The 24,027-nt window shown below is 48.5% G+C and overlaps 1 protein-coding gene and 1 pseudogene across 3 annotated transcripts; both read right to left on the minus strand.

The window, feature by feature from the left end:
- Positions 1 to 191: 191 nt before the first annotated feature.
- ILVBL (ilvB acetolactate synthase like) lies at positions 192 to 10,040 on the minus strand. Of its 2 annotated transcripts, none has more exons than XM_082651122.1 (16): positions 9,912 to 10,040; positions 9,232 to 9,376; positions 7,802 to 8,003; positions 7,552 to 7,679; positions 7,328 to 7,466; positions 7,128 to 7,239; positions 4,373 to 4,472; positions 4,141 to 4,238; positions 3,895 to 4,031; positions 2,780 to 2,914; positions 1,615 to 1,729; positions 1,356 to 1,525; positions 1,209 to 1,279; positions 1,055 to 1,126; positions 773 to 878; positions 192 to 643 (listed from the first exon to the last, which is right to left on the minus strand). In XM_082651122.1, exons 2-16 carry the CDS (start codon positions 9,364 to 9,366, stop codon positions 465 to 467), a joined length of 1,899 nt encoding a protein of 632 aa, XP_082507248.1. In that variant the 5' UTR covers positions 9,367 to 9,376; positions 9,912 to 10,040; the 3' UTR covers positions 192 to 464. The 2 variants fall into 2 exon arrangements, with proteins under 2 accessions (XP_082507248.1, XP_082507247.1); XM_082651121.1 differs by having other exon boundaries at positions 9,664 to 9,924.
- An 8,194-nt stretch (positions 10,041 to 18,234) lies between these two features.
- Positions 18,235 to 21,961, minus strand: LOC309819945 (olfactory receptor 10T2-like; annotated as a pseudogene). Its single transcript has 2 exons — positions 21,902 to 21,961; positions 18,235 to 19,209 (listed from the first exon to the last, which is right to left on the minus strand). The product of its transcript is annotated as an olfactory receptor 10T2-like (transcript).
- Positions 21,962 to 24,027: the final 2,066 nt, after the last annotated feature.

The following is a 24,027-nucleotide window of genomic DNA, read 5'->3' on the forward strand; positions in this document are numbered from 1 at the left end:
CTCTTTCAGGGACCACAGAGTGGGGAAAGAGTTTGCAGTGCCCAGGCACCCTGAAATCTCCAGTAATGGTGCCTCAGTGAGCCCCAGAGTTCCAGTGGGAGAGTAGGGTCCCCTCCTGTCTCCTCCCTCTTTCCCTCACTTCCATCTTTGTGGACAATAAATAAGTATGCACAGGTTCTGGGATGAGTACTTGGGCCCACATGGACCAGAGGTGGTTTATTCAATGTGTAAGAGAGAAGGGGAGAAAGGACACAGCTGAGCCCACAAAGAAAAAGGCCCAAGGGCTCTCCAGTGCTGCCAAGGAGCCTCTCTGAGCTCTGAGCCCTCCAGCCCCTCCTTGTCCTCAGGGAGGGTTCTAGGGTCACTGGGCCTCATGGGATAGGCCCTGGGCAAGCAAGGATGAGAAACCAGCTTGGCACAGTCCAGGGGTGGGAAGAGAGCCAAGGGCACTGACCCATGAGGCCCTACACGGCAATGGAGCCATCTCGGAAGTCCGTCCTCCCGATGAGGATGTTGACCACGACTGGGTGGCCATCTTGGCACTGCTGCTGGGCATCGTGCAGCACCTTGACCACCTGATCCTCACTCTCTCGTGAAAGTAGCAAGCCCTGGGCTCCCAGCCCCATGGCCGCCTTGTGATAACCTAAAAGGGGAGATCAAGTCAGAATGATGGCAGAACCCAGCCTACCATGCAGCTAGCCCAGGAGAGGAACATACATTCAGCTGGGCCTGAAACAGCTTTCCCCCGTCCCACCCATTCCAGGCCCCTCACCCGTGTAAGCCAAGCCACAGGCCACATTGCTGCCCAGACAGGGCACCTGCTCCCGGGAAATCTGGGTCCAGCCAGCATCGTTCCCTATCAGAGCCATCACTGGGATCTGCAGGGAGAGGATGAGGCCAGGCCACAGCCTTCAGTCCCAGGGCTTGGCCAGCCACAGGTCAAAGACAGGGACAGGACCCCTGCGAGCCAAGCAGCCCCCTCCCCAGCCCACCCCACCCCTGATGACATCTCCCAGAACCCCAGGCTATGAGCTTCCCTTGGTCACCCGGTCACCTTGTGTCTGACGAAGGTGTCAAATTCGATGAGGCTGTAGCCAAAGGCTCCATCCCCAAACAGGCACCAGACCTGAGGGGGTACCAAGGATGGCTGGGGTGGCTCACAGCCCAGAAAGCGGCGAGCCTCCTGCCCCCAGCACACTCTGACTCACCTCGGCATCCGGCTGACACAGCTTGGCGCCAAGTGCAAATCCCGCACCAACCCCCAGAGTACCGAAGGCCCCTAGAAGAACCAAGAGCAGGTGGGTGTGAAGGGGCCCCGACGATGCAAGCTGCCCCAGGCATAGGCCCGCCCTTACCAGGATCGAGCCAGCGCAGGGGGCCACGGGGCTGCACCAGGTGGGCGGCTGTACCCACGAAGTCCCCACCATCGACCACCAGAATGGAGTTGTCGGGCAGAGTTTCCTCCACCAGCTGCAGTACCCGCACCGGGTTAAGGTGCTCGGCTACAGGCATCGATGCCTTCTCCCTGTGATGGAGGAACGCAGGTCAGCAGAGCCAGCGGCATGGGCCCCCGGGAACCCGCAACCCCCCAGGTCCACTCTACCCAGCCCCCACCTAAAGGTCTGCTCCTTCTGTCGGTCAGCCTGCCGAAGCTCCTCTGCCCAGTCTGAGGCCCATGTCTGGCCCTGAAGGCCCTGTGCCAGCTTCACCATGAAGGAGCCCACGTCTCCTGGGGAAGGAAGAGGGTAGAGCTGCAGGGAGATGGCCTCCTCCTGCCCTTCAAGCACCAGAGGCCCAAAGACAGCAGGAAGCCAACAGGCATCTGCGCAGGAGGCAAAGAAGCAGGCCAGGGGGGTCCTAGCACAAAATGGGTGAAACACACCCCAGAGCCTGCCGGAACCAAGTCAGGGCAACAGGGGTGTGAGGGAGAGCAAGGCCAAAGAAGCTAGGTTTAGGGAGCACAAAGTGGGTTAGAAACTCACATCAGCCTCTGTCTCCTGCCTCCCCATCACACCCCAGATCAGGCAGTCCTGTCAATTCTGCCTCTGAAACACGTCACTAAAAACACCTCCATCCTCCAAGCACATCTCTACAACCCAGGCATGCAGAGTGCTTGTACAGTGAACAAATAAACAAGCCAGTGATGATGTACTTTTCCCCATCTCCATTTTAGAAATGATCACACAGGCTCAGCGAAGTTGAGTTTCTCCTCCCTCTCCATCCCCACTCCAGGCCTCATCGTTTCTGTCCTGCCCTAACAGGCCCCTTGCCTCCACCCGGTCCCCTCCAACTCGCTGCCCACCAGCTGCTACAGTGGATCTTCCCAAACATGAATGCAAATGGTGCCACTTCTCTGCTTGACACAAGTTGCCTCTCGCCTGCACCGCAGGGTAGAGTCAACGTCCTTGGAACGATGGGCAAAGCAGGGCCTGGAAAGGCCATGGAAGAGGACTGAACAGGGGTGGAGGAGCCACAACAGGACAAGAGAGACCTCGGGGCAGGTCCTAAGGGCAGCAGGCGACATGGGAGAGTACAGACAGGGGATGTGATCACACGCACATTCCCAGGCCTTCCCTCCAGTGCCCACCCTACCATTAGTTCATCCAGAAGCACCCCATCAGTCTAAGGACCAAATATGCGTCTCTGGCCGACTCGGGGCCCCCCTGGGGCACGGTCCAGGCCTTGGTCACCAGCACCCAGCTCGAGCCAGCTGCAGCAGAGGCCAGGAGGAGAGGAACCGGAAAGAACACATATGTGTGGGGGGCTGCTAGGGGCTCACCCTGCACAGCCTCCTGGGGCTTCCAGAACATGTCTGAGTTCATCAACATCTCTTTCCGGTTACGGTTGACGATGATGATCTTGCTGCTGCGGCTGAGGACACGGCCATAGGACAGACGGAAGTCACACACCGTTCCTGGGGTAGGGGACAGAGTCTCGGTGGACAAAGGGCCAGCATCCTGGGGAGTACCCGCTACCTTACTTAATCCACCATGGTAGACTGAATGCATAAAGGTCTTCACCTCTCCCTGTACCAGTGTCACCTGCAATGAGACTTCGCAGCTCCCCACCCCATGAACCTGGGCTGGCCTCAGGACGTGCTTTGGCCCACAGAATGTGAGAGAAGTGATGGCATGCGTTCCTGAGGCCAGACCTCCAGAAGCCCTGCAGCTTCCACTCTCTCCCTCTCACATACTTGCTCCCCAAGCCCTGCATGTTTCTCAACATCCACCAAGTGAACAAGCCCAGGCTAGCCTGCTGGAGGATGAGAAACATGGAGGAGGAGGTAGGGGAGAGTGAAAGAACTCAGTTACCCCAGCTGAGGCCAAGCTAGCCCAGCCTACAGCCAACCAACCCCCAAGTTACAAGCCAGCCCAGCCTGGATCAGCACAGCTGCCTTCCCGCCTCTCTGAGCGCAGACTCAGGAATGAGCCCTACCAAAATGACAAAAACTACCCCCTAACCCCAGGGGGGTCTTGAGAAATGATACGTGCCTTTTAAGCCACTGAGTTCACGGTGGTTATTACACAACAATAGCTAACTGATACCACTATTATGTCTCTGGCAGGATTCAAGCACTTTATGTAAAAATATATATGCTGTAGGTGTACGTGCTGTGTAAATGCTGTGTAACGCGTACAAATACAAACGCTGTACACAAAGTACCAAGGTGCCCGCTAGCTCTGTGTAAGGCTGGGTCACAGGACACAACTGCAACCTGGCGAGGGTTCACCTGAATTTCAGGTCCAGGGGAAGGGGGGTGGTGAGAGGTAGGAGGGTGGCTGATTATGAGAGTGGGGTGCCAGCCAGTACCTGACCAGGAGGGGCAGGGTTACACGATTAGGGAGGTGCCTAGTGGGAGGGAAAGGAAAGGGAGGGTGGGAGGATGAGGCCCACCTGCCAGGACCACAACATCTGCCTTCTTCAGGGCGGCGCTGCGGTTCTGCCGGATGTGAAGGGGGTGGCTCCGGCCCAGCAGTCCCCGCGCCATCCCGCCCAGGAAGCAGGGGACACCCAGGGTCTCCACAGCAACCCTAGGGGTCCAGGCAGAACAGAGGTGAGTGTGGCCAAGGGCCTGCCCCTCCTCACAGGGCCCCAGGGGACCAGGGATGTGACAGTAAGGGCAAGCCTGAGGCTTCTCACCGAAGTTTGTCTGAGGGTGTCGGAGGCAACAGGGCCTGGCTCCCGAGCAGCACCAGGGGCCTTTTGGCCCGGCTCAGGATCTCAACACAGCGCTGAACCTGGGGCAAGAGGTGGGGCTCAAATAGCCACCCCTGAGTCACCATCAGCCCCCAAGATCACAGCCCCAGTACTGGGTCAGAGAGAAGCCACACAGCAGGTGGGGGTCCCTGGCCAGGGCACAGAGGCAATTCACCTGCTGAGGGGAAGCCTGAGGGATGTCCAGAGGCAGAGGCCCCTCAGGCTGAGGCTCCCAGGCTCCTGCAAAGAGGTTGGCCAGGTAATTCTCTAAGTACCTGCGAAGGGGAGAGGAAGAGTCAGTTACCAGGAGTCATACCAGGGTTCCAGAAGCTGAAGGAGGAGAAGGACCAGGAAAGGGACCAGGAAGGCAGTAGGACAGGAACAGAGGTACAAAAGCAACAGCCCAGGGACAGACAGACCCCAGTGGCTGAGTGCCCAGTGGCCTGTTTCCCCTCAGAAGGTTCTGGTGACCATCCCAACCTGACACAGACCCTCAAAACCAAGTGCCACCGGCGTGGAGTGCCAGAATCAGGGGCCATGGCTGCGGGGTCAGACGGAGGTGGGCTTGAGTCTGGCTCTGCTGCTTCCTGTGTGACTGTGGGCGAGTGACCCAACTTTTCTGAGCTTCCTCCTCTGAAAAATGTAAAAGGGAACATCTCTCCCAAGGTTCAGTGATCTAGCCACTCAGGATATAAAGCACATTGCAAAACACTCGATTAATTGGAGTTATTAACAATCGTCCGTACCCTTGCCTTCTCTGGCTTCTGATGTCTCCTTACTCATTGGGTCACAGGGCCCTGGAGACACAAAGATAAATCCCGCTCAGCCCTGCCCTCAAGGACACCCAATCCAGCCAAAAATACACATGTGGGCATCAGCCGGCTAGAATTAGTCAGAGCCTGAAGCTTCTGTTTCTCTTTCGAGGAGGAGTAAAGATCGCAGAAAATGAGAAGAGACCAAGGATGGAACCATGGGGAACCCTAACATGGAAAGAAAAGGCAAGGCACTAGCCAGCCCTGCAGGGGGCTAGTTCCCTAATCATGTCGGAGGAAGGTTGGGAGACACCTTGCCTTACGCTTGGTGTGACACTGGACTCAGCCCTATTCTTATTTAAGATAATAATGGTTAATTCCTTTATACTTCAGCATATGCTTTGCACTGTCAAAATAATCTCATTTTATTCATCACAGAATCTCAGTCTAGAGAGAAAAGGCAACGTTGGTCCATCTTACAGATGAGGAAGCTGACATCATATATTTAATCACAATATGTGTAAGTCAAATCATTATGCTGTAACCCTTAAACTTACACAGTGCTGTATGTCAATTATATCTCAATAAAACTGGAAGAAAAAAAAAAGGTTTAATCATTTGTTCAAGGTTAACACAGCTAGTTAGTGGCAGTCCTGGGATTCGAACCCATCTCTCTGGACTTTCATTTCACTCATTATAGATGGAACACAGCTCTGTGGATAAAGCATTGAAGGTTCCTCCGGGCTGAATCCTAGTGCGCCATTAACAAACTGGACAACTTCATGCAAGTCATTCAACTGCCTTGGGTCTCAGTTACCTAATCTATGAAATGGGCATAATAATACCTCTGAGTCTTAACTCAAAGGGTTGTTATAAAAGACATGTGAGTAAACCTGCTACTCCTTGAGCTGGCCCTCGAGGTGCTTCTCACACGCCCGTGTGCAGGGACCTGTCTGTCCTGTTCATGCCCATCCAGGTACCTAGCACATAGCAGCACTCGCTAAATATTTGGAGGGGGAATGGAAGGCAGAGGGGCAAGGACAGGCAAATGCAAGGGACAGAGGGCAAAGAGGAGGAGGAGGAGGAAAATTGATTCTCCTTTCTTTTTTTTATTTTCTTTTTGCGGTACACGGGCCTCTCACTGTTGTGGCCTCCCCCGTTGTGGAGCATAGGCTCCGGACGCGCAGGCTCAGCGGCCATGGCTCACGGGCCCAGCCGCTCCGCGGCATGTGGGATCTTCCCGGACCGGGGCACGAACCCGTGTCCCCTGCATCGGCAGGCGGACTCTCAACCACTGCACCACCAGGGAAGCCCTGATTCTCCTTTCTGCACCCTGTTTCAGCCAGGCCTACCTCAGTGGTGACCAAAAATGGATCCTTTTCATGTACCTCTGCTAGGGCTATGCCCCTACTTAGAACCCTTTTTATCCCGTCAACAGAAAGAAACTCCCCCTTGAAACTTGTAGCTCTTCCAGGAAAACCTTCAAGCTTGTCCCAGGCCAGCCCCACTGACCTGCTCTCTCCAACATCCTGGCCACTCACCACTCAGAAGTCCCATAGTGGTCCCAGACTGAGCTGTGCCCATGTCATGGGCCCATAGGGACACATTGTTCCCTTATCCTGGCCTGCTGGAGGTCCAGGCACTCATATGTGATCCATCCAGATGTATCCCACAGCTACCACCCAGATTCCAGACCACCATCATCTCTCATCCCAGTGACCACCACACCTCCTCCCTGGCTTCCCAGCTTCCACCTGACCCGAAAGTCCACACTCCAGCAATAGCCAGAGGGAACATAATAAAAACCCAAGCCAGGGTATCCCGTGCCAATGCTTAAGGCCCTGCAGTGCCTCTCAATGGACCTCAAATTAAAAACAAAGTCCCAGGTCTGCCAAGTGGCTCCTGCTGGCTGCTCTGAGCTCAGTCTCTGCCCCTCTCCCCTTTGCTCACCTGCTGCCACCACATGGGCCACTTTGCTTTCCCAACCCACCAACTTCATTCCTGCCTCAGCACACGTGCATATTCTATTTCCTCTACCTGGAATGCTCTTCCCACGGCTGGCTCCTCTCAACTGATGTGCAAATCAATGAATGAGTCAAAGGAGAGATGGGTGCTAGCAGGAGGTTGCAGGAGAAGCCAGAGGATAGGGGAGGGTATGGTAGGAGTTGGGCTACTTACCAGGAGACCCCTTGACCCACGAGGCCCTTGGGCGGCTTAGCTGGCACCATCTCCTTCTGAACCATGAAGTAGGGGTACAGCACATCGATAGGCAGTTCCACAAACACCGGGCCTGCATGGACAGGGAGAGCGCTGAGTCTGCTGTGTCTCCCAGCCCCCAGGCCCTAGGGCCTGACCACTGCCCAGCCCCCGCCCCGCACCTGGGGTGCCCGACTGAGCAGCAGCCATCGCGGCCCTCAGGGTGGGGATGATCTCCCGCACCCTCTGCACAGAAGCACAAAACTTGCAGAGTGGCCGGAACAGGGACATCTGATCAATAGCCTGGAGTGCGCCCCGGTTCTGGTGGAGACAGGAGTCCAGGGAGTCAACACATGAGAACTTCCAGGTTCCCTGGGGCCCCTGCCACCCCTCAAGAAGAGGGTACCTGCAGCAGGGTGCTGGCAGCCCCACCCAGAAGCAGGACTGGGGACTGGGCTATCTGGGCATTCTTCACCGCAGTCACTGTGTTGGTGAGGCCGGGGCCCGCTGTCACCGCCACCACGCCCACTGTCCCTGAAACACAAACCGTGTCACAGCTGTGTCCACCCTCCTGGCCAGCCCCCCCATCAAAAAACCCTGCCCCTCAAAGACATCCCAGTCTCACCAGCCCCTAGCCCTCTCCACTCTGCCCTCACCGGTCAGGCGGGCCACAGCATCAGCTGCAAAGACGGCTGTGACTTCGTGGCGGGTGTCCACCACGCGGATACCCAGCTTCTCACAGGCCACCAGCAGTGGGGAAATGTGCCCGCCGACCAGCGTGAAAAGGAACCGCACGCCATGGGCCCTCAGCACGGCTGCCACATTCTCCCCACCATGCCGGATGCTTGCCTTGTCCACCTGGGCCCGAAAAGGGGGAGAAGCGAGATTGTCAAGGACCAGGGCACGGGCACCAGGGCAGGTGGGAAGAGGGACAATCTCCCTCCCCCAGGAAGGAGGGCAGGGTCGGAGGGCAGGGGAAGCTTGGTGTTGCTTAGGCACATATTACACTATACACCTGGCTCAGAGTAGGACATATCATCTTATCAGATCCTCCTGACGTTATATCCTTTTACAACTACAGAGATCAAGACTCCTGAGCAAGACTCAAAGTCCCATAGAACCAATGCTCTTAAAGCCCCCCACTCTGTAACACTGCCCGCCTCAGGGATGGTGGAGCAAGCAGGAAGAGAGGTTAGGGAAGGTCGATCCACAGAACCCAAGGGAGTTTGGCCAGGGGCCATCTGCTGGGACTCCAGAACGGCCTGCTCTCCAGTATCAGGGCATCTTACTTAATGTGACTGCTGACTCCAGCCTACCAGACTCCCTCCTACTCACTGGGCCCAGTTAACAGGCCGCCAGCCGCCATGTGCCTGACATGGGAGCAGCCTGCTGACACAGACAGTGCTTCTGCACAGCAACGCACACCAGAGGCCTTTGCCTTAAATCTCCACAAATCCTCAAGTTGCTGCTGGTTAGGAGAGGAAGGACTGGGGAGAGGGTCTGGGGAAGGGGTAAATTTCTGAGAGAGAAGGCAAGTAGTTCAGAGCAAGGTCTGTGGGGTCAGCTCTTCCCCAAATAGGTCTCCTAACACAAGCTATCACACAACCTCTCTGAGCCTCGGTTTCCTCTTGTGGAAAATGAAGACAGAAACAAGAGTATCTATTCCGGAATGTATTGGGTACGTGGGAAAATCCCTCCGAAGCGCTGAGCTCAGCAGACAGCAACTGTCACAAAAGAGTCACAGCCGTCCACGTCCTCTGGTGCCTGCTCTCTGCACTCTGACCCCATCGCGTTATGGAGCACTGCTCCGTGAAAAGGGCTCGAGGCCCCTGAGGAAGGAGGTGGGCGGGGGGTTGAGTGCCCAGGCAGGTGTAGCCTCCCTGTGACCTCTTCCTAGAGGCAAAGTCCAGAGCCCCGTAAGCAGCTCAGCAACAGCGACAGGACACTGGAAAGAATCTCCCGACCAGTCCCTCTGGATTAACCGGACCTCACTCTCCCCGCCTATAAAATGGGTTAGCTGGAAAGAACGCTGGAAGTCCACTCCTTTGGCTGCCCCCGGCCCGTCTCCCTTGTATTTCCCCTGAACCTTGTGCATCAATTGATAGAAGAGCCCCAGGCGGTGAGCGGCGCCCAGCAAGGCGGCCACTAGCGTCGCGAAACCCAGGAGCAGGAAAGAGGGGAAGAAGCCCCCAGCAGGGGCGGCAGCCGCGGGCGTCTCCATGAGATGGCACCTAAGGGAGAAAGGGCAGGGCTAGGACGTTGGCACGACAATTAAATTATCCAGAAGAAGGCACGCCCCCTCTCCCAGCCCAGATCCCGGGCCACGCCCCTTGGCACGAGTTTCTGCGCGGCCACGCCCCTTACACCCCCAGGCTCCGGACCAGGCCAAAACTCTCAGGGACCTGGCCACACCTCTTACAACGCCAGCCCACCCCCCTTACGTCACCACAACCACCTAACGAGGTCACCACAGGTCAATGCGGCGACAAAGCCTCAAGATAGCTATTTTCCTACTTACCTACTTCTCAAAGGATCGGTGGGAAGCCCCGCCTCTCTTTGACATCAAGGACCCGAATCTCAGCCCTAGTGGTGAGCCCACCCCACGTCTACGCCAAGTTACCGTGCACGACCCTCTCCACAAGCCAGACCCCTCCCCCCTAGCAAGCGCCCGGGCCCGAGCCTGTCCCCCGACCCCAGGCCTCGAGTCGAGGTCAGGTTGCATCGGGATGCTTCTCCAACCCCCGGGGCATTTTAACCTTCACCTACAGGAAATGGCGCTAACTCCAGAGGAATTCCGCTCCCTTCGTGTCACGTGAACAGGCGCGCGGCTTGAACAGGCTGGGCCGGACAGCTGTGGCCTTGCCCCTTTTGCCCACTTGGATCCGGGGCGCCCTGTAGTCCGGCCCGACGCGCGTGCGCTCAGCTTCAGGGCACCTCCTATAAGAGCCCTGTCTCTACTGGCCGCCCGTTGCACAAGCTCCGCCCTCCCTCGCTTCCCATTGGCTCGCACTGCAGGCCTCACGCTTTTTTTTTTTACAAGAGGCCACGCCCCTCTGCGGCTTCCAGTCGCCGGGAGTTTGGCGCGATCCACCTTCCTCGGCCTTCCATTGGCCCAGCATTGCAGGCCCACAGGTTCCGGGCCTTCCGAGCCCAGCCTGCTTTCCACACCGGGCGTGCTGTACGCCCCTTCACGTTGGCCGAGCATGGACGATTTCGGACCTCCTGCCCAGTGTCCACCATCCGGGACTCTCACCCCAAACAAACCCTGCCCCTCGCTCTAGCTCCAGGCCCTGCCTCCCATCCCACCGCAATTCAGCGAAGGCAGAGGCCCGCCCCCTCTCCCCTATCCGCGCCTACGCTGTTGCCTCTACCCTTGTAAGCCCTGCCCACTTCCCCGGACGCTTGGAGTTTTTCTGCTTCCGGTGCAAGCGAATGGGCCCTCTGAGTGGTACCCGGTTCCAACCAGGGCTTCACCACGTTGCAGCCGTCTGGCATCTGGAAAATGATCTCCCCATCAGTACAGGGGGAGTAATTCTGGTCCCGAGCGCCCTACTTCCCTCCAAGACTGACTTCCATCCCTTGTCAACTTCTGGGATTTCCTTCCAAGGATTCCACCCCATCGTTAATTTTATTTTATATTGAATCATTCCTAGGTTTTCATTTCACCCATTAAAAAGAAAAAAAAAACCTCCGATGGCCCCACATTCTCCACTTGTGACTGTCCATTTGCTCCTTTTTTTAGCAAAATCCATCTATACTTAACTGTCTCCGTAAGCTCTTCTCCTATTCTTGAACCCACTCCAAACAGGCTCTTACCCGCCTCTCTATAAGAGCTGCTCCGGATTATTCCAACAGTCTCCAAACCAGTCCCTCTCCCCACTGTCTCTCACCTACCTGCTCAACCCCACCCTCCTTGCCAATATGAACAGGATAAAATGCAAATGTCCTAGAAGGGCCTTCTGGGCCCAATTAAACTTCCAGAGCCAATAATGAAATAGTGATTATCTTATGTCAAGCACTTACTATGTGCAAGCGCTGTTCCATGCCCTTTTGACATATGAACTCATTTAATCCTCACAACAGCTCTGGAAGGGAGGTGTATTAGCAATATCCCCATTTTATAGATGCTGAAACTGAAGCACAGGGAGGTTAAGGAACTGACCCAAGGTTGCACAGCTTGTAAGTGATAGAGGCAGAATGTGAACTCAAGCAGTGCTGCCTGGGCCTCCAGACTGGAAACACTTCAAGAATGGGCCTGTGCTTCAACCACATGGCTCCCTCATGCCTATCACAGGGTGTCATTTTGGGGACCCACCCAGATACCACTGTGGTTATGTTGAATTTTATTCTAAGTGAGCTGGGAAACCAGAAGGGGTTTTGAATAATCTAAGTCACACAAAACCTGCACATGATTGTTCATAGCGGCTTTATATGTAATAGCCAAAAACTGGAGAAACCAAAATGCCCCTCAGTAGGTGGTTACAAAAACCGTGGTCCATCCATACCATAGAACACTGCTCAGCAATAAAAGAACAAAATATGGTAACACAATAACTTGGATGAGTCTCAAACAGTTATGCTCAGAGAACCAATTGGTGGTTGTCAGAGGCAGGGGGTGAGGGGTGGAGGAAACGGATGAAGGTAGTCAAAAGGTACAAACTTCTAGTTATGAGATGAGTAAATCCTGGGTATGTAAGGTACAGTGTAGTAACTACAGTTAACAATACTGTATTGTATATTTGAAAGTTGCTAAGAGAGTAGATCTTAAAGGTTCTTATCACAAGAAAAACAGTTTATAACCATGTAAAGTGATGAATGTTAACTAAACATACTGTGGTGATCATTTCACAATAAATACAAATAATAAATCATTATGTTGTATAACTTAAACTTATACAATATCATATGTCAATTATATCTCAATAGAACTTGGCGGGGGGCGTGGGGGAGGAAGTTCCCTGGCGGTCCAGTGGTTAGGACTCTGTGCTTTCACTGCCGAGGGCCCAGGTTCAAAAACTGGTCAGGGAACTAAGATCCCACAAGCTGCGTGACATGACCAAAAAAAAAAAAAAAAAAAAACTTAAGGGGAAAAGCATTTTCTACGCACAAGCTCAAAAAAAATTATGCTAAATTGCTAAAAAAAAAAAAATTATGCTGAGTGAAAGAAGCCAGTCTCAAAAGGTTACATATTGTGTGACTCCATTGATATGATAATCTCCAAGTGACAAAACCATAGTGTAGGAGGACAGATCAATGGTTGCCAGGGGGTACGGAAAGTGTGACATATGGTGACAAAACCATAGTGTAGGAGGACAGATCAATGGTTGCCAGGGGGTACGGAAAGTGTGACATATGGACATACGGAAAGTGTGACATATAGCATGAGGAATTTTGAGGGGTGATGGAGCTGTTCTGTATCCAGATTGTAGTGGTGGTTGCATGTGTTAAAATTCATTGAACTGTACACTAAAAAATCTGTTTTACTGTAGGATGCTTTAAAAATAAAATTATACATGTAACTTCATACATATGTGTGTATATAGACAGATATTATACACACTCACACTATGTAAATAAAAAAAATTTTTTTTGGCCGCACCATGCAGCATGCGGGATGTGGGATCTTAGTTCCCCGACCAGGGATTGAACCCGGGCGCTTGGCAGTGGAAGTGTGGAGCCCTAACCACTGGACAGCTAGGGAATTCCCAATAAATAAATAAAGCTAGTGTATTTAAAAGATACACTAGGACCAAACTGAAATTTTTCCTTGAAGTAATCATCAGCCTTCAAAGAGAACTGAGAAAGGGAATAAATTTCTGCCTGCGCAATTCAAAGGTTTCTTTCATGCCACATGCAGGATATGTTACTGTTAAGAGCTTCACATTTTGGGAAACAGTGAACTTACCAGACCTTTCCTCATCAATCCTCATATTTATGAGTTTCAGAGAAAGCACAGGGTCTAAAAATGTCAAAGAGGGAAAAAACCATGTGTCATGGTTTAATGACCTTCGTTTAACGACCTCTGAGACACAGAGAAGGAAAGGGACCTTCCCACGTCTCAGCAAGTGGTTCAAAGCTAAACTGGAACCCAGATCTCCAGACCCCCTGGTTCAGTGGGCATGAGGGGCCTGTGTTTCTAAGCACTCTTACAGCCTTTAAGAAGGAGCCCAAGGCACCAGGCTCCTTCTAAACTGTGATGCAAGGCCGCAGTCCTTGCTTCCATCTCCTTGAACCAAAGACAGCGCCACCTGGGCGGCTAGTCATCCTCACCAGGCAGGTAAAACTGTGAGTCTTGCAGAGCTGACTGTGTTTACTGAGTCTATAGCCTTCTGGGAAGTGGTTAGGAAAAGCCGGATTATTTGTTATATTTGTTTGCTACTTCTTGCCACTGTCGTTAAAGAGAGAGATGTACGGAGGCAAGCAGAGGTAGCAGGGACTCTAACAATATTGAGGTAGTCTCTCTCCATGCAGACTACAATTTAAATCGACTGAGTCTGGTGATTTGGGGGGTTCAAAGGGAAGCGATACAAAGTGGCCCTGAGGAGGCAGTTATAGCAAGAGATTAACCATTTCTCAGCATCCTTGAGAGAATGCCAAGGTCCAATCAAGTATAGAAGCCAGGAAATAAATGAGGGCATCATTCAGGTTTAAGAACTACGCCAGGTGGATGAACCTTGAGGACATGATGCTCATTGAAAGACAGATACTGTTATCATTCCACTTCTATGAGCCATTTAGAGTAGTCAATTTCATAAAGAAAAGACAGTAGAATGGTGGCTGCCAAGGGCTGGTGGGGGGCAGGGGGTGGTGAGGAATGAGGAGTTAGTGTTTCCTGGGGACAGAGTTTCAGTTTTATGAGACGAAGAGTTCTGGAGATGGATGGTGGGGGTGGTGGCACAACATTCTGAATGCACTTAATACCACTGAACTAACATACATTTCAAAGTAGTTAAGATGATCAGTTTTATGTTGTATGTATTTTGCCACAGTTTAAAAAATGAAAAGGAAAAAAAAAGAGCCATGCCAGCGGAAATCTTTGGCTGTGGTTACTTGCCCATTTAACTGCCTGAAGAAAAAAAGACCAGACACCTACTAAATTTTTGAGAGAAACTATGAGCTTGGCCTGCAAAAGATCTCTGGCATATAAAACAATGCCCCAGGGAGTTCCCTGGCGGTCCAGTGGTTAGGATTCAGCACTTTCACTGTGGGCCTGGGAACTAAGATCCTGCAAGCCTCGAGGTGAAGCCAAAAACAACAACAACCAAACAAAAACAATGCCCCAAGTTTGTACCATGAGGTCCTTAAAATCATACCACAGGAAATGGAATGAGAAAGCTTCAGAAGTGGTGATGGGGAAGAGAGGCCAGTGAGGAACCTCCCAGAGGATACAGCCAAGGACCATGGGCAAAGACCATTACTCTCAGCAATGGCAGTCTTCACAATTCCTGCCTAACTAAATATTTTAATTGCTAAATTCAGTGATTTCTGTGGGCTTCCCATGCTTCCACTGAGGTTTTTGGTTTACTATGGCTTTAACATTTATTTTGCATGTAGATTGGAAGTTTTTTTTTCAAGTCTGTGGGTCACCAGCCACAAGAAGCCATTCCAGGGCTCGAAGAACAGTGTGAATTAGATGCTGTGAATGATTGACTCATCAGGCTATGACCTCGGAGAGGATACTCTATATATGAGGAGTGCGTGGTTGTGGTATGACACTGAGTAGAGGGGCACCAGTCCTTCTGGTTCTGCCTAGGAAGATGCCTTCAGATGTTTCAGCACCAAGATATTTACAAGACAAAGAAATCCTTCTCTTGCTAATACTGCCTGCCTCTCATAGCATAACTTTTTAAATTGTAATTGGGGCAAAATACACATACCATAAAATTTACCACTGTGACCATTTTTAAGTGTGCAGTTCAGTGGTTGCTAGGTATATTCACATTGTCGTGCAACTATCACCACCATCCATCCCCAGAACCTTTTCATCCTGCAAAACTGAAACTTCATAGTCATTAAACAACTCTCCATTCTCCCTCTCCCGGCTCCAGCCCCTGGTAATCACTGTTCTACTTTCTGTCTCTATGACTTTGATCTCTCTAGTTACCTCATATACACAGAATCCTACAATATTTGTCCTTTTTTGTCTGGCTTATTTCATTCAGCATAGTGGCCTCGAGATTCATCCACGTTGTAGCATTTGTCAGACTGTCCTTTTTTAAGGCTGTATAATATTTCATTGTGTGTATCTACCACGTTTTGATTATCCATTCATTTGTCAGTGGGTTCTTGGGATGCTTCTACCTTTTGGCTACTGTGAATAGTGCTGCTATGAACATGAGTGTACAAATGCTTTCAATTCTTTTTTTTTAAGATTTATTTATTATTTGTTTATTGACTTTGTTTATTTTTGGCTGTGTCGGGTCTTAGCTGCAGCATGCAGGATCTTCGTGGAGGCATGTGGGATCTTTCATTGTGGTGTACAGGCTTTCTCTTCTCTAGTTGTAACATGTAGGCTCCAGGGCACATGGGCTCTGTAGTCGTGGTGTGCAGGTTCCAGAGTACATGGGCTCTGTAGTTTGCAGCTCACAGGCTCTAGCTGAGGCACACGAGCTCAGTAGTTGTGGCATGCGGGCCTAGTTGCCCTGCCGCATGTGGGATCTTAGTTCCCTAACCAGGGATTGAACCCCGTCCCCTGCATTGTAAGGTGGATTCTTTACCACTGGGTCACCAGGGAAGTCCATCAGTTCTCTTCTATATATACCCAGAAGTCAACTTGCTAGATCATATGGTAATTTTATTTTTCATTTTTAATCTTTTGAGGAATCACCATACCATTTTCCATAGCAACTGCACCATTTTATAATTCCATCAACAGTGTGCAATTGTTCCAATTTCTCTACATCCTCACCAACACTTGTTATAATGGAAGCCTCATCACTAGTGTTTATCTTGCTCTTTTTTTCTAGTTTCTTGAGGTGTAAAGTTAGGTTACTGACCTGGGATCTTTCTTCTTTTTTAATGTAAGCGCTTACAGCTATGAATTTCCCTCTGAGCATAGCTTTTGCTGAATCCCACAAGATTTGGTATGTTGTGCGTTCATTTTCATTTATTTTAAGTATATTCCAATCTAACTTGTAATTTCTTCTTTCACCTATTGGTCAAAGGTGTGTTGTTTAATTTCTATATATTTGTAAAGTGTCCAGTTTTCCTCCTGTTACTCATTTCTTATTTCATTCCATTGTGGTCAGAGAAGATACTTTGGATGATTTCAATCCATCATCTGTGTTTAATTAAACAGAAGTGAACTACTAAACTACAAAACTCACTTCACATCTATTAGGATGGCTAAACTCTTCAAAACCGGAAAATAACAAGTGTTGACAAAGATGTGGAGAAATTAGAACTCTAGTACACTACTGGTGGGAATGTAAAATAGTGCAGCCACTATGAAAAACAATTTGGTGATTCCTCAAAAAGTTAAACAGAATTACCTTATGATCCAGCAATTCCACTCCTAGTTACATACCCAAAGGGATCGAAAACAAGGACTCAATCAGATACGTATACACAAGTGTTCATAGCAGCACTATTCACAGTAGCCAAAATGTGGAAACAACCCAAGTGTCCATCAACAGATGAATGGATAAACAAAAAATATATATATCCATGTGAATAACATGGAATATTATTCAGCCATAGACAGGAATGAAGTTCTGATATGTGCTACAACATGGATGCTCCTTCAAAACGTTATGCTAAGTGAAATAAGCCAGACACAATAGGACAAGTATTCTATGATTCCACTTATATGAAACATGTAGAATAGGCATATTCATAGTGACAGAAAGTAAGTTAGATGTTACCAGGGATGGGGAGGATGGGGGAATGAAGAGTCATTACTTAAAGGGCACACAATTTCAATTTAGGAGGATGAAAAAAGTTTTGGAAAGAGATGGTGGTGATGGTTGCACAAACTTGTGGATGTAATTAATGCCCCTGAGTTGTACACTTAAAAATGATTAAATAGTAGAAATTCATCTCATGTTCTTGTAAGTGGCTAACCATTATCCTTAATTTTGAGGACGAAAATGGTGGTAATTTGAAACTGAGCTTCAAAATTTTAAAAAGGAGATGGAAGAACTTAAAACAGCTTAATGCCATTTTCAAAAAGAATAAAGCAAACTAAATAATATTAACAGTTCTTATCCATTCATTCAATCAACAAATATTTGTCAGCTGAATCCAAAATACCAGGCTCCATGCTATGCCCTGTAAACACACGTTATTTTTGGACCTTACACTGTAGTGAGGGGTTGTACGAAGACCTTACACTGTCTAAAGGAGACAAACAATAGATAATAAGGTCATTTTAGTTAGTGATAAATACTTGGAAAAAATAGTATCAAGAGACTGAGAAGACAAACCACAGACTGGGAGAAAATATTTGCAAAAGATGTATCTCATAAAGGACTGTTATCCAAAAAATACAAAGAATTCATAAAGTTCAACAATAAGAAGAAAATTTTAAAAGGATAAAAAGTTTTGTTATATATATTTCACTACAATAAAAAAATTTTAATTCTTCCTTTTTTCTTTCTTTCCCCATCATATACCAAAGAAATAAAAGACCCAAGGGGGAGAGAGGTGGCCAACAATCGTGAAAACATCCTTTAAGTGTGACAGGAAAAATAAAGGCAGCCTTTGGTTGGTAACATTCATTCTCCCCACACACACACCCCAAAAAAAGTGAACTACTTCTGAGCGAGACAAAATAAAAGGATGCTGGACCGGGTGCCAACCCCTGTTCACTGCTAGGTAAAGCACTGCCCTCCACTGCCCGCCAGCACCGGGTAGGGTCAGGGCCGCCCTCCACTAGTGACCGTCATGCGCTGCAGACCGCCTTGCAGCCCAGCAGAGTCAAAGAAGTGAAAACGAAGGGAAAGGGCAGCCTTTATGGAGTTCATGCTGGGTCTCAGGCACTGTTTGTAAATTGCCTCCCCCAGGCTACTTCATTTAAGGTTATGGGAGTGGCCTCTGTTTTCCAGGTGGGGGAACTGAGTGTCAGGCAGGGCAAGTGTTCATGAAAAAGCTAGACCCGGAACTTAGGACGAGTGTTTATTTTTAAAACTCCGCGGCTTCGCTCCAGGGTCCTCCTCGATGCCACCCTCACATCTTTATTGCGCAGAGTGTGTACCACCGGGTTCAGCAGCGGTGTCACCACCGTGTAGAACACAGCCACCAGGCTGTCCCGGTCCGGGTTCCCTCTGGACTCAGGCCTCAGGTAGATGATGGAGGCGCAGCCGAAATGCACAATGACCACGGTGAGGTGGACCGCACAGGTGGAGAAGGGCTTGTGCCGGCCGGCTGCTGAGGGGATCCTCAGGAGGGCGGCCACAGTGAAGGTGTAGGAGAGGAGGATGAGGAAGGCGACCAGCACCACGAGGATACTCAGGAAGAAGAATGCCAGCTTTGCCGGCACTCCCCTTGCAGCTGAGCTTCAGGACCGCGTGATGTCGCAGAAGAAGTGTTCCACGCGTTCGCTGCGGCACAAGGGCGAGGAGAAGATCAGGCTGGTCTCGATCAAGGCCACCGAGGACCCGAAGCAGAAAACCAGGGCTCCCAGGTAGAGGCAAACTGTGGGTCTCATGATCACCCAATAACGCAGGGGATGACAGATGGCAACGCAGCGGTAGTAACCCATCAGGGTAAGGAGGAAGCAGTGGGTGCATCCCAGGCCCAGGTATAAGAACATCTGAGCCCAATAGCCAGGGATGGAGATAGCTCCACTCTCCATGAGCAGATGACCCAGCATGTTGGGGATGGTGACCAGCGTGTAGCAGGTCTCAGAGAGGGACAGCACGGCCAGGAAGCGGTACATGGGAGTGTGAAGGGTCCGATCCGCATGTATGATGGTGATGATGGTGACATTGCCACCCAGGGTAACCAAGTATGTGAGGAAGGACAGTGCAAAGAGGGTGGTCCTCAGGCCTGGGAAGGTGGAGAAACCCACCAGCATGAACTCCGTCACCAGCCAGGTGGCATTTTCCCACTGCTTCTCTGGAACCTGAGAGGAGAAAGCAGAGGAAATGGAATAGGACAACTTAATAAGGCTCTGCTAAGCAACAGATATCAGTGAGATAGGATAATCATCCCTTTTTCTTTTACAAAAAAAAAAGAAAAAAGAAAAAAAGGAAAGAGAGACTCAGAAATGAGGTCACTGTTTTCCTCATATCACCCAGCTAGCAGCTCTTCAACAGACGAGAAAATTACAGATATGGAAATGACCTGAGTGCCAATTAACAGATGAATGGATAAAGATCGGTACATAGACACATTGGAATATTATTCAGTGGTGAGAAAGAAGGCAATAGTGCCATTTTCGACAATATAGATGGACTTTGAGGACATCATGCCAAGTATGATGTCAGACAGAGAAAGAAAAATACTGTATGATCTCACTTATATGTGTAACCTAAAAGCCAGACTTGTAAAAAAAAAGAAAAAAACAGAGTAAAATGGTGGTCACCAGGGCCTGGGATACATTGATATATTGTAATATGATTACCACTGTAGCCATATTCAGCATCTCTATCATGTCACATAATTATTATAGTTCTTAGAGTCTCTAAGTAATCCTTGCCTCATCTCCAAAGCCATGGGTGGTGGAGTGGGGAAGGGAGACAGACACTAAAAGTGTATTATCAAAGTTTTGACTGAAATAAAAACACACAAAGTGAGAGCTGTGAGTTTCAGCTTTATTTGGGGACTTTCTGAGGACTACAGCCCAGGAGACAGCCTCTCAGAGAGCTCTGAGCAACTGCTCCGAAGAGGTGGGGGGCAGGTCAGCATATATGTAATTCTGGAGAAGGGGATGAGCAATCAAGCACACCTCTTCGTAGAAAATTACTGCTGGTCACAAGGCACAGTTATTTTAGTTAATGATTTTAGTGCTTTTCTAAGTATGGGAAGATGTAAGAAATTGGGTGCATAAAAGTCTCTCCTGGGGCTTCCCTGGTGGTGCAATGGTTAAGAATCCACCTGCCAACGCAGGGGACACAGGTTGGAGTCCTGGTCCGGGAAGATCCCACATGCTGTGGAGCAACTAAGCCCGTGCGCCACAACTAATGAGCCTGAGCTCTAGAGCCTGCGAGCCACAACTACTGAGCCCATGGACTACTGAGCCCATGTGCTGCAACTACTGAAGCCCGCACGCCCGGAGCCCATGCCCCGCAACAAGAGAAGCCACCATAATGAGAAGCCCGCACACCACAACGAAGAGTAGTCCCCACTCGCTGCAACTAGAGAAAACCTGTGCACAGCAACAAAAACCCAGTGCAACCAAAAATAAATAAATAAAATAAATAAATTTATTTTTAAAAAAATCTCTCCTGAAAATATCTAACTATCTGAAGGGCTGTTCTGTCAGTTTTCCCAGAGCACAGAGAGCCTCATTCCTGATCTCCACCCTGAACCCTTTCAGGGTATGTTGAAGGTCAGTGACTGCAGTGGCCAATGACTCAATTCTTGAAGAGCCCGGTGGCCAGTGACATTCTTTAGTGGGACCACTACAATTTAATCCCAGCTGGAGGTCCCTGAGGGGCAACAAGGGAAGTGGGATGTTTGTCCACCAGCCCCCAATCGTCTTGCTCAAGAGTTTTGACCGGGAGGCATTAATCTCCCAGTACTTCCAAACCTGCCACATGTACAGGGAATTCAAAGTCTGGCAGGTAAGGAAGAGAATAAGCGCCAAGGGGATATGGTCCAGGAATTTACAGGGTCCTCTACAATCTGTGTGAAAAGAATACCCAAGAAAGGCAAAGCCTGTAGCATCGATATCTGAAATGAACAAAGGAATACTTTTGGGAGACCTAATACCCAGGGCTACATCAAGTCTTCCATGAGCCCTAGGCACTTTTGCCTTCCTCCATAAAAACTGTTTTTGTTTTTGTTTTTGTTTTAAAAAGGGAATTCCCTGGCAGTCCAGTGGTTAGGACTCTGCAATTCCATTGCAGGGAGCAGGGGTTCCATCCCTGGCCCAGGAACTAAGATTCTGCAAGCCTCGCAGAGCAGCCAAAGAAAAAAAATCGTTTTAAATTTTTATTTAAATTTTATTTTTTAAATTTTTATTTAAATATAATTTAATTTATTAAATAAATTAAATACAATTTAATTTTTTAATTTATTTCAGTTTTATAAAAATTTAAAATTTTACATTTTAGGACTGTGTTGGTGTAAAATGAATATAATTTTCACCCTAAAAATTTATTTATTTCTTCTGATCTTAGACAGTAACACAATTTCATGAGCCCCCTAATAGTATTGCAGGCCCTAGGCCTTGTGCTAATAAATACATCTGTGTTAATTAAATGGAAAATAACTCTGAATTATTGACCTTTTTTTTTTTTTGGCCACGCTGCTGGCATTCGGGATCTTAGTTCCCCCACCAGGGATGGAACCCGTGCCCCCTAGTGGAAGCACGGAGTCCTAACCACTGGGCCGCCAGGAAATTCCCATAAAATTATTGACCATTTTAATTCAAACAATGAAGCATTAGTAAAAATCCTGGATTGGCGATAGTTTTATTATTTTATAATCAAGTAACCAGCTAGCTCAGAAAAATACGTATAACCTATTTTGGAATGTTTCTGAATATTTTGCACTCATTTGGAAAATGGTCCTAATGTAATCTTTCCCTGCTTATCAAGAGTTAATTGGTTTGGAGAGAAGCACATTTCAGCCTTGAAATCCTGAAATACCGACTCTGAGACGAGGATGGGTGGAGGCGGGGGAGAGGTGAGTCCTGATTTATGCGCCATCTAGTGGCATTTTGGGTAATCTGCAAGCCGGTGACCCTTAGGGGATAATAAATAGCTGTGCCCCTGAAATTACTCACCTGCAGCAATGGAAGGAGAGAAATTGAGAATGACCCTTTAAATGTTTTGGAAGTTTGTTGAAATTTTAATTTGTGAAAAATAAATTTTAGATTATTATTATTATAGTTCTGAGAATATATAAAGTAGAGAAAAACAACAAAAATGTGCTTGGTCAAGTCCAAAGACATTCTGTTTATAAAGACTAGTCAGGACTATCAAAGAACTTAACAGGTGCAAAAAGTGAGGAAGGGATGCTCATTTTTCATGAAGAAAGGAAAACCAGGAAGCAGGAAGTAGGCAGCCCTGTTGATCAAGCCAGCGGTGCAAACTTTTTCTGTAAAAGGCCAGATAATGACTATTTTAGGCCATTTGGCCTGTACGATCTCTGTCACAACTGCTCAGCTCTGCCCATCTAGTGTGAAAGCAACCACAGATAATGTATACGTGTCCATGACTGTTTCAATAAAACTTTATTTACAAAAACAGGCAGGGGGCCAGATTTGGCCCTCAGGCTATAGTTTGCCAACACCTGATCCAGCACAAATAAAACTAAAAGAATATTCGACTTAGGGAAATTCCAGTGAGGTCCTCTGAGGGATTCACACTGAGAAAAAAAAGCAAAGCCTGACTTGAAATCTTCAAAAACTAAATAAAGCAAAATGAAACTCCAAAGCTAAGAATTTCAGACTCCACTTAAGAAATCTAGATCTAAGAAAAGGCATACTTGACAGAGATGCCCAGAGCATGTGTCTGAAAGAGACTTTTTTATTTCAAATTAAACTGCATCAGAAAGAACACCAGAGCCTTTATATAGTGAGAATTATAGAAATCCAATTAGCTGGAAGACTTCACAGAGGAAAAAATGTAGTTGGATTATGACCGCTAAAAAAGTGTAATTTCTGAATATCACAAAACATTGTTAAATTGAAGTAAACGTATAGGCAAATCATAAACTAGAAAATGTTGTGGCCCTAAAAAATCTTTGGCTCTTCTTTTGCACAGCAAAGAAAACCATAAACAAAATGAAAAGACAACATACAGACTGGGAGAAAATATTTGCAAATGACACAACTGACAAGGGCTTAATTTCCAAAATATACAAACAGCTCATACTGCTCAATATCAAAAAAAAAAACCAATCAAAAAATGGGCAAAAGACCTAAATAGACCTAAATTTTTTTAAATTATCCAATTGGCAAAGATTAAAGAGGAAAATGAGTGCTGGGTGTTAATGAGTGTGTGCAGAACGAGGCCGTCTACTGTCATCTTTACATTGCTGGTTGCAGGAACATGCAATTTGTCATTTATCTGAAGTCCTACTTTGGTTCTAAAATTCTGCTTCTAGATTTTTCTCATAAAGAAATTATCTGACTCCAGGTACAAGGATATTCATAGTAGCATTGTTTAAAGTTAAAAAAAAAAGAAACAACATAAGTGTTCAATAAAATGCCCTTACAAATCATTAAGAGGGGAAAAACCCCTAGAACTTTAATAGGAGAGAAGACGGACTATCATTAAAGTCACATCTTTGGGCTTCCCTGGTGGCGCAGTGGTTGAGAGTCCGCCTGCCGATGCAGGGGACGCGGGTTCGTGCCCCGGTCCGGGAAGATCCCACATGCTGCAGAGCGGCTGGGCCCGTGAGCCATGGCCGCTGAGCCTGCGCGTCCAGAGCCTGTGCTCTGCAACGGGAGAGGCCACAACAGTGAGAGGCCCACGTACCACAAAAAAAAAAAAGGTCACATCTTTGAGAATAATTGATGACATGAGAAGAATTCTCATTTATGTGTTTTCTGAGAAATGTGTAACAAAATAATCAAATCCTAATTGACTCACTACAAATGCATGTGTTTTTTATTCTTTTTTGTATGTCCCAATTTTCCTACATCGAATAGGGATTTTTGTAAACAGAGAAATAACATTTCTTGGAGGGATTTTTTTTTTCCTCTGGGTAAATATTTTTTATTGTTCTTAAAGAAGTTTAATGAATCTGGTTTGGAAAAAGGAAGCTA

Source organism: Grampus griseus, assembly GCF_964374135.1.
Source record: "Grampus griseus genome assembly, chromosome: 3".
Lineage (NCBI taxonomy): Eukaryota > Metazoa > Chordata > Mammalia > Artiodactyla > Delphinidae > Grampus > Grampus griseus.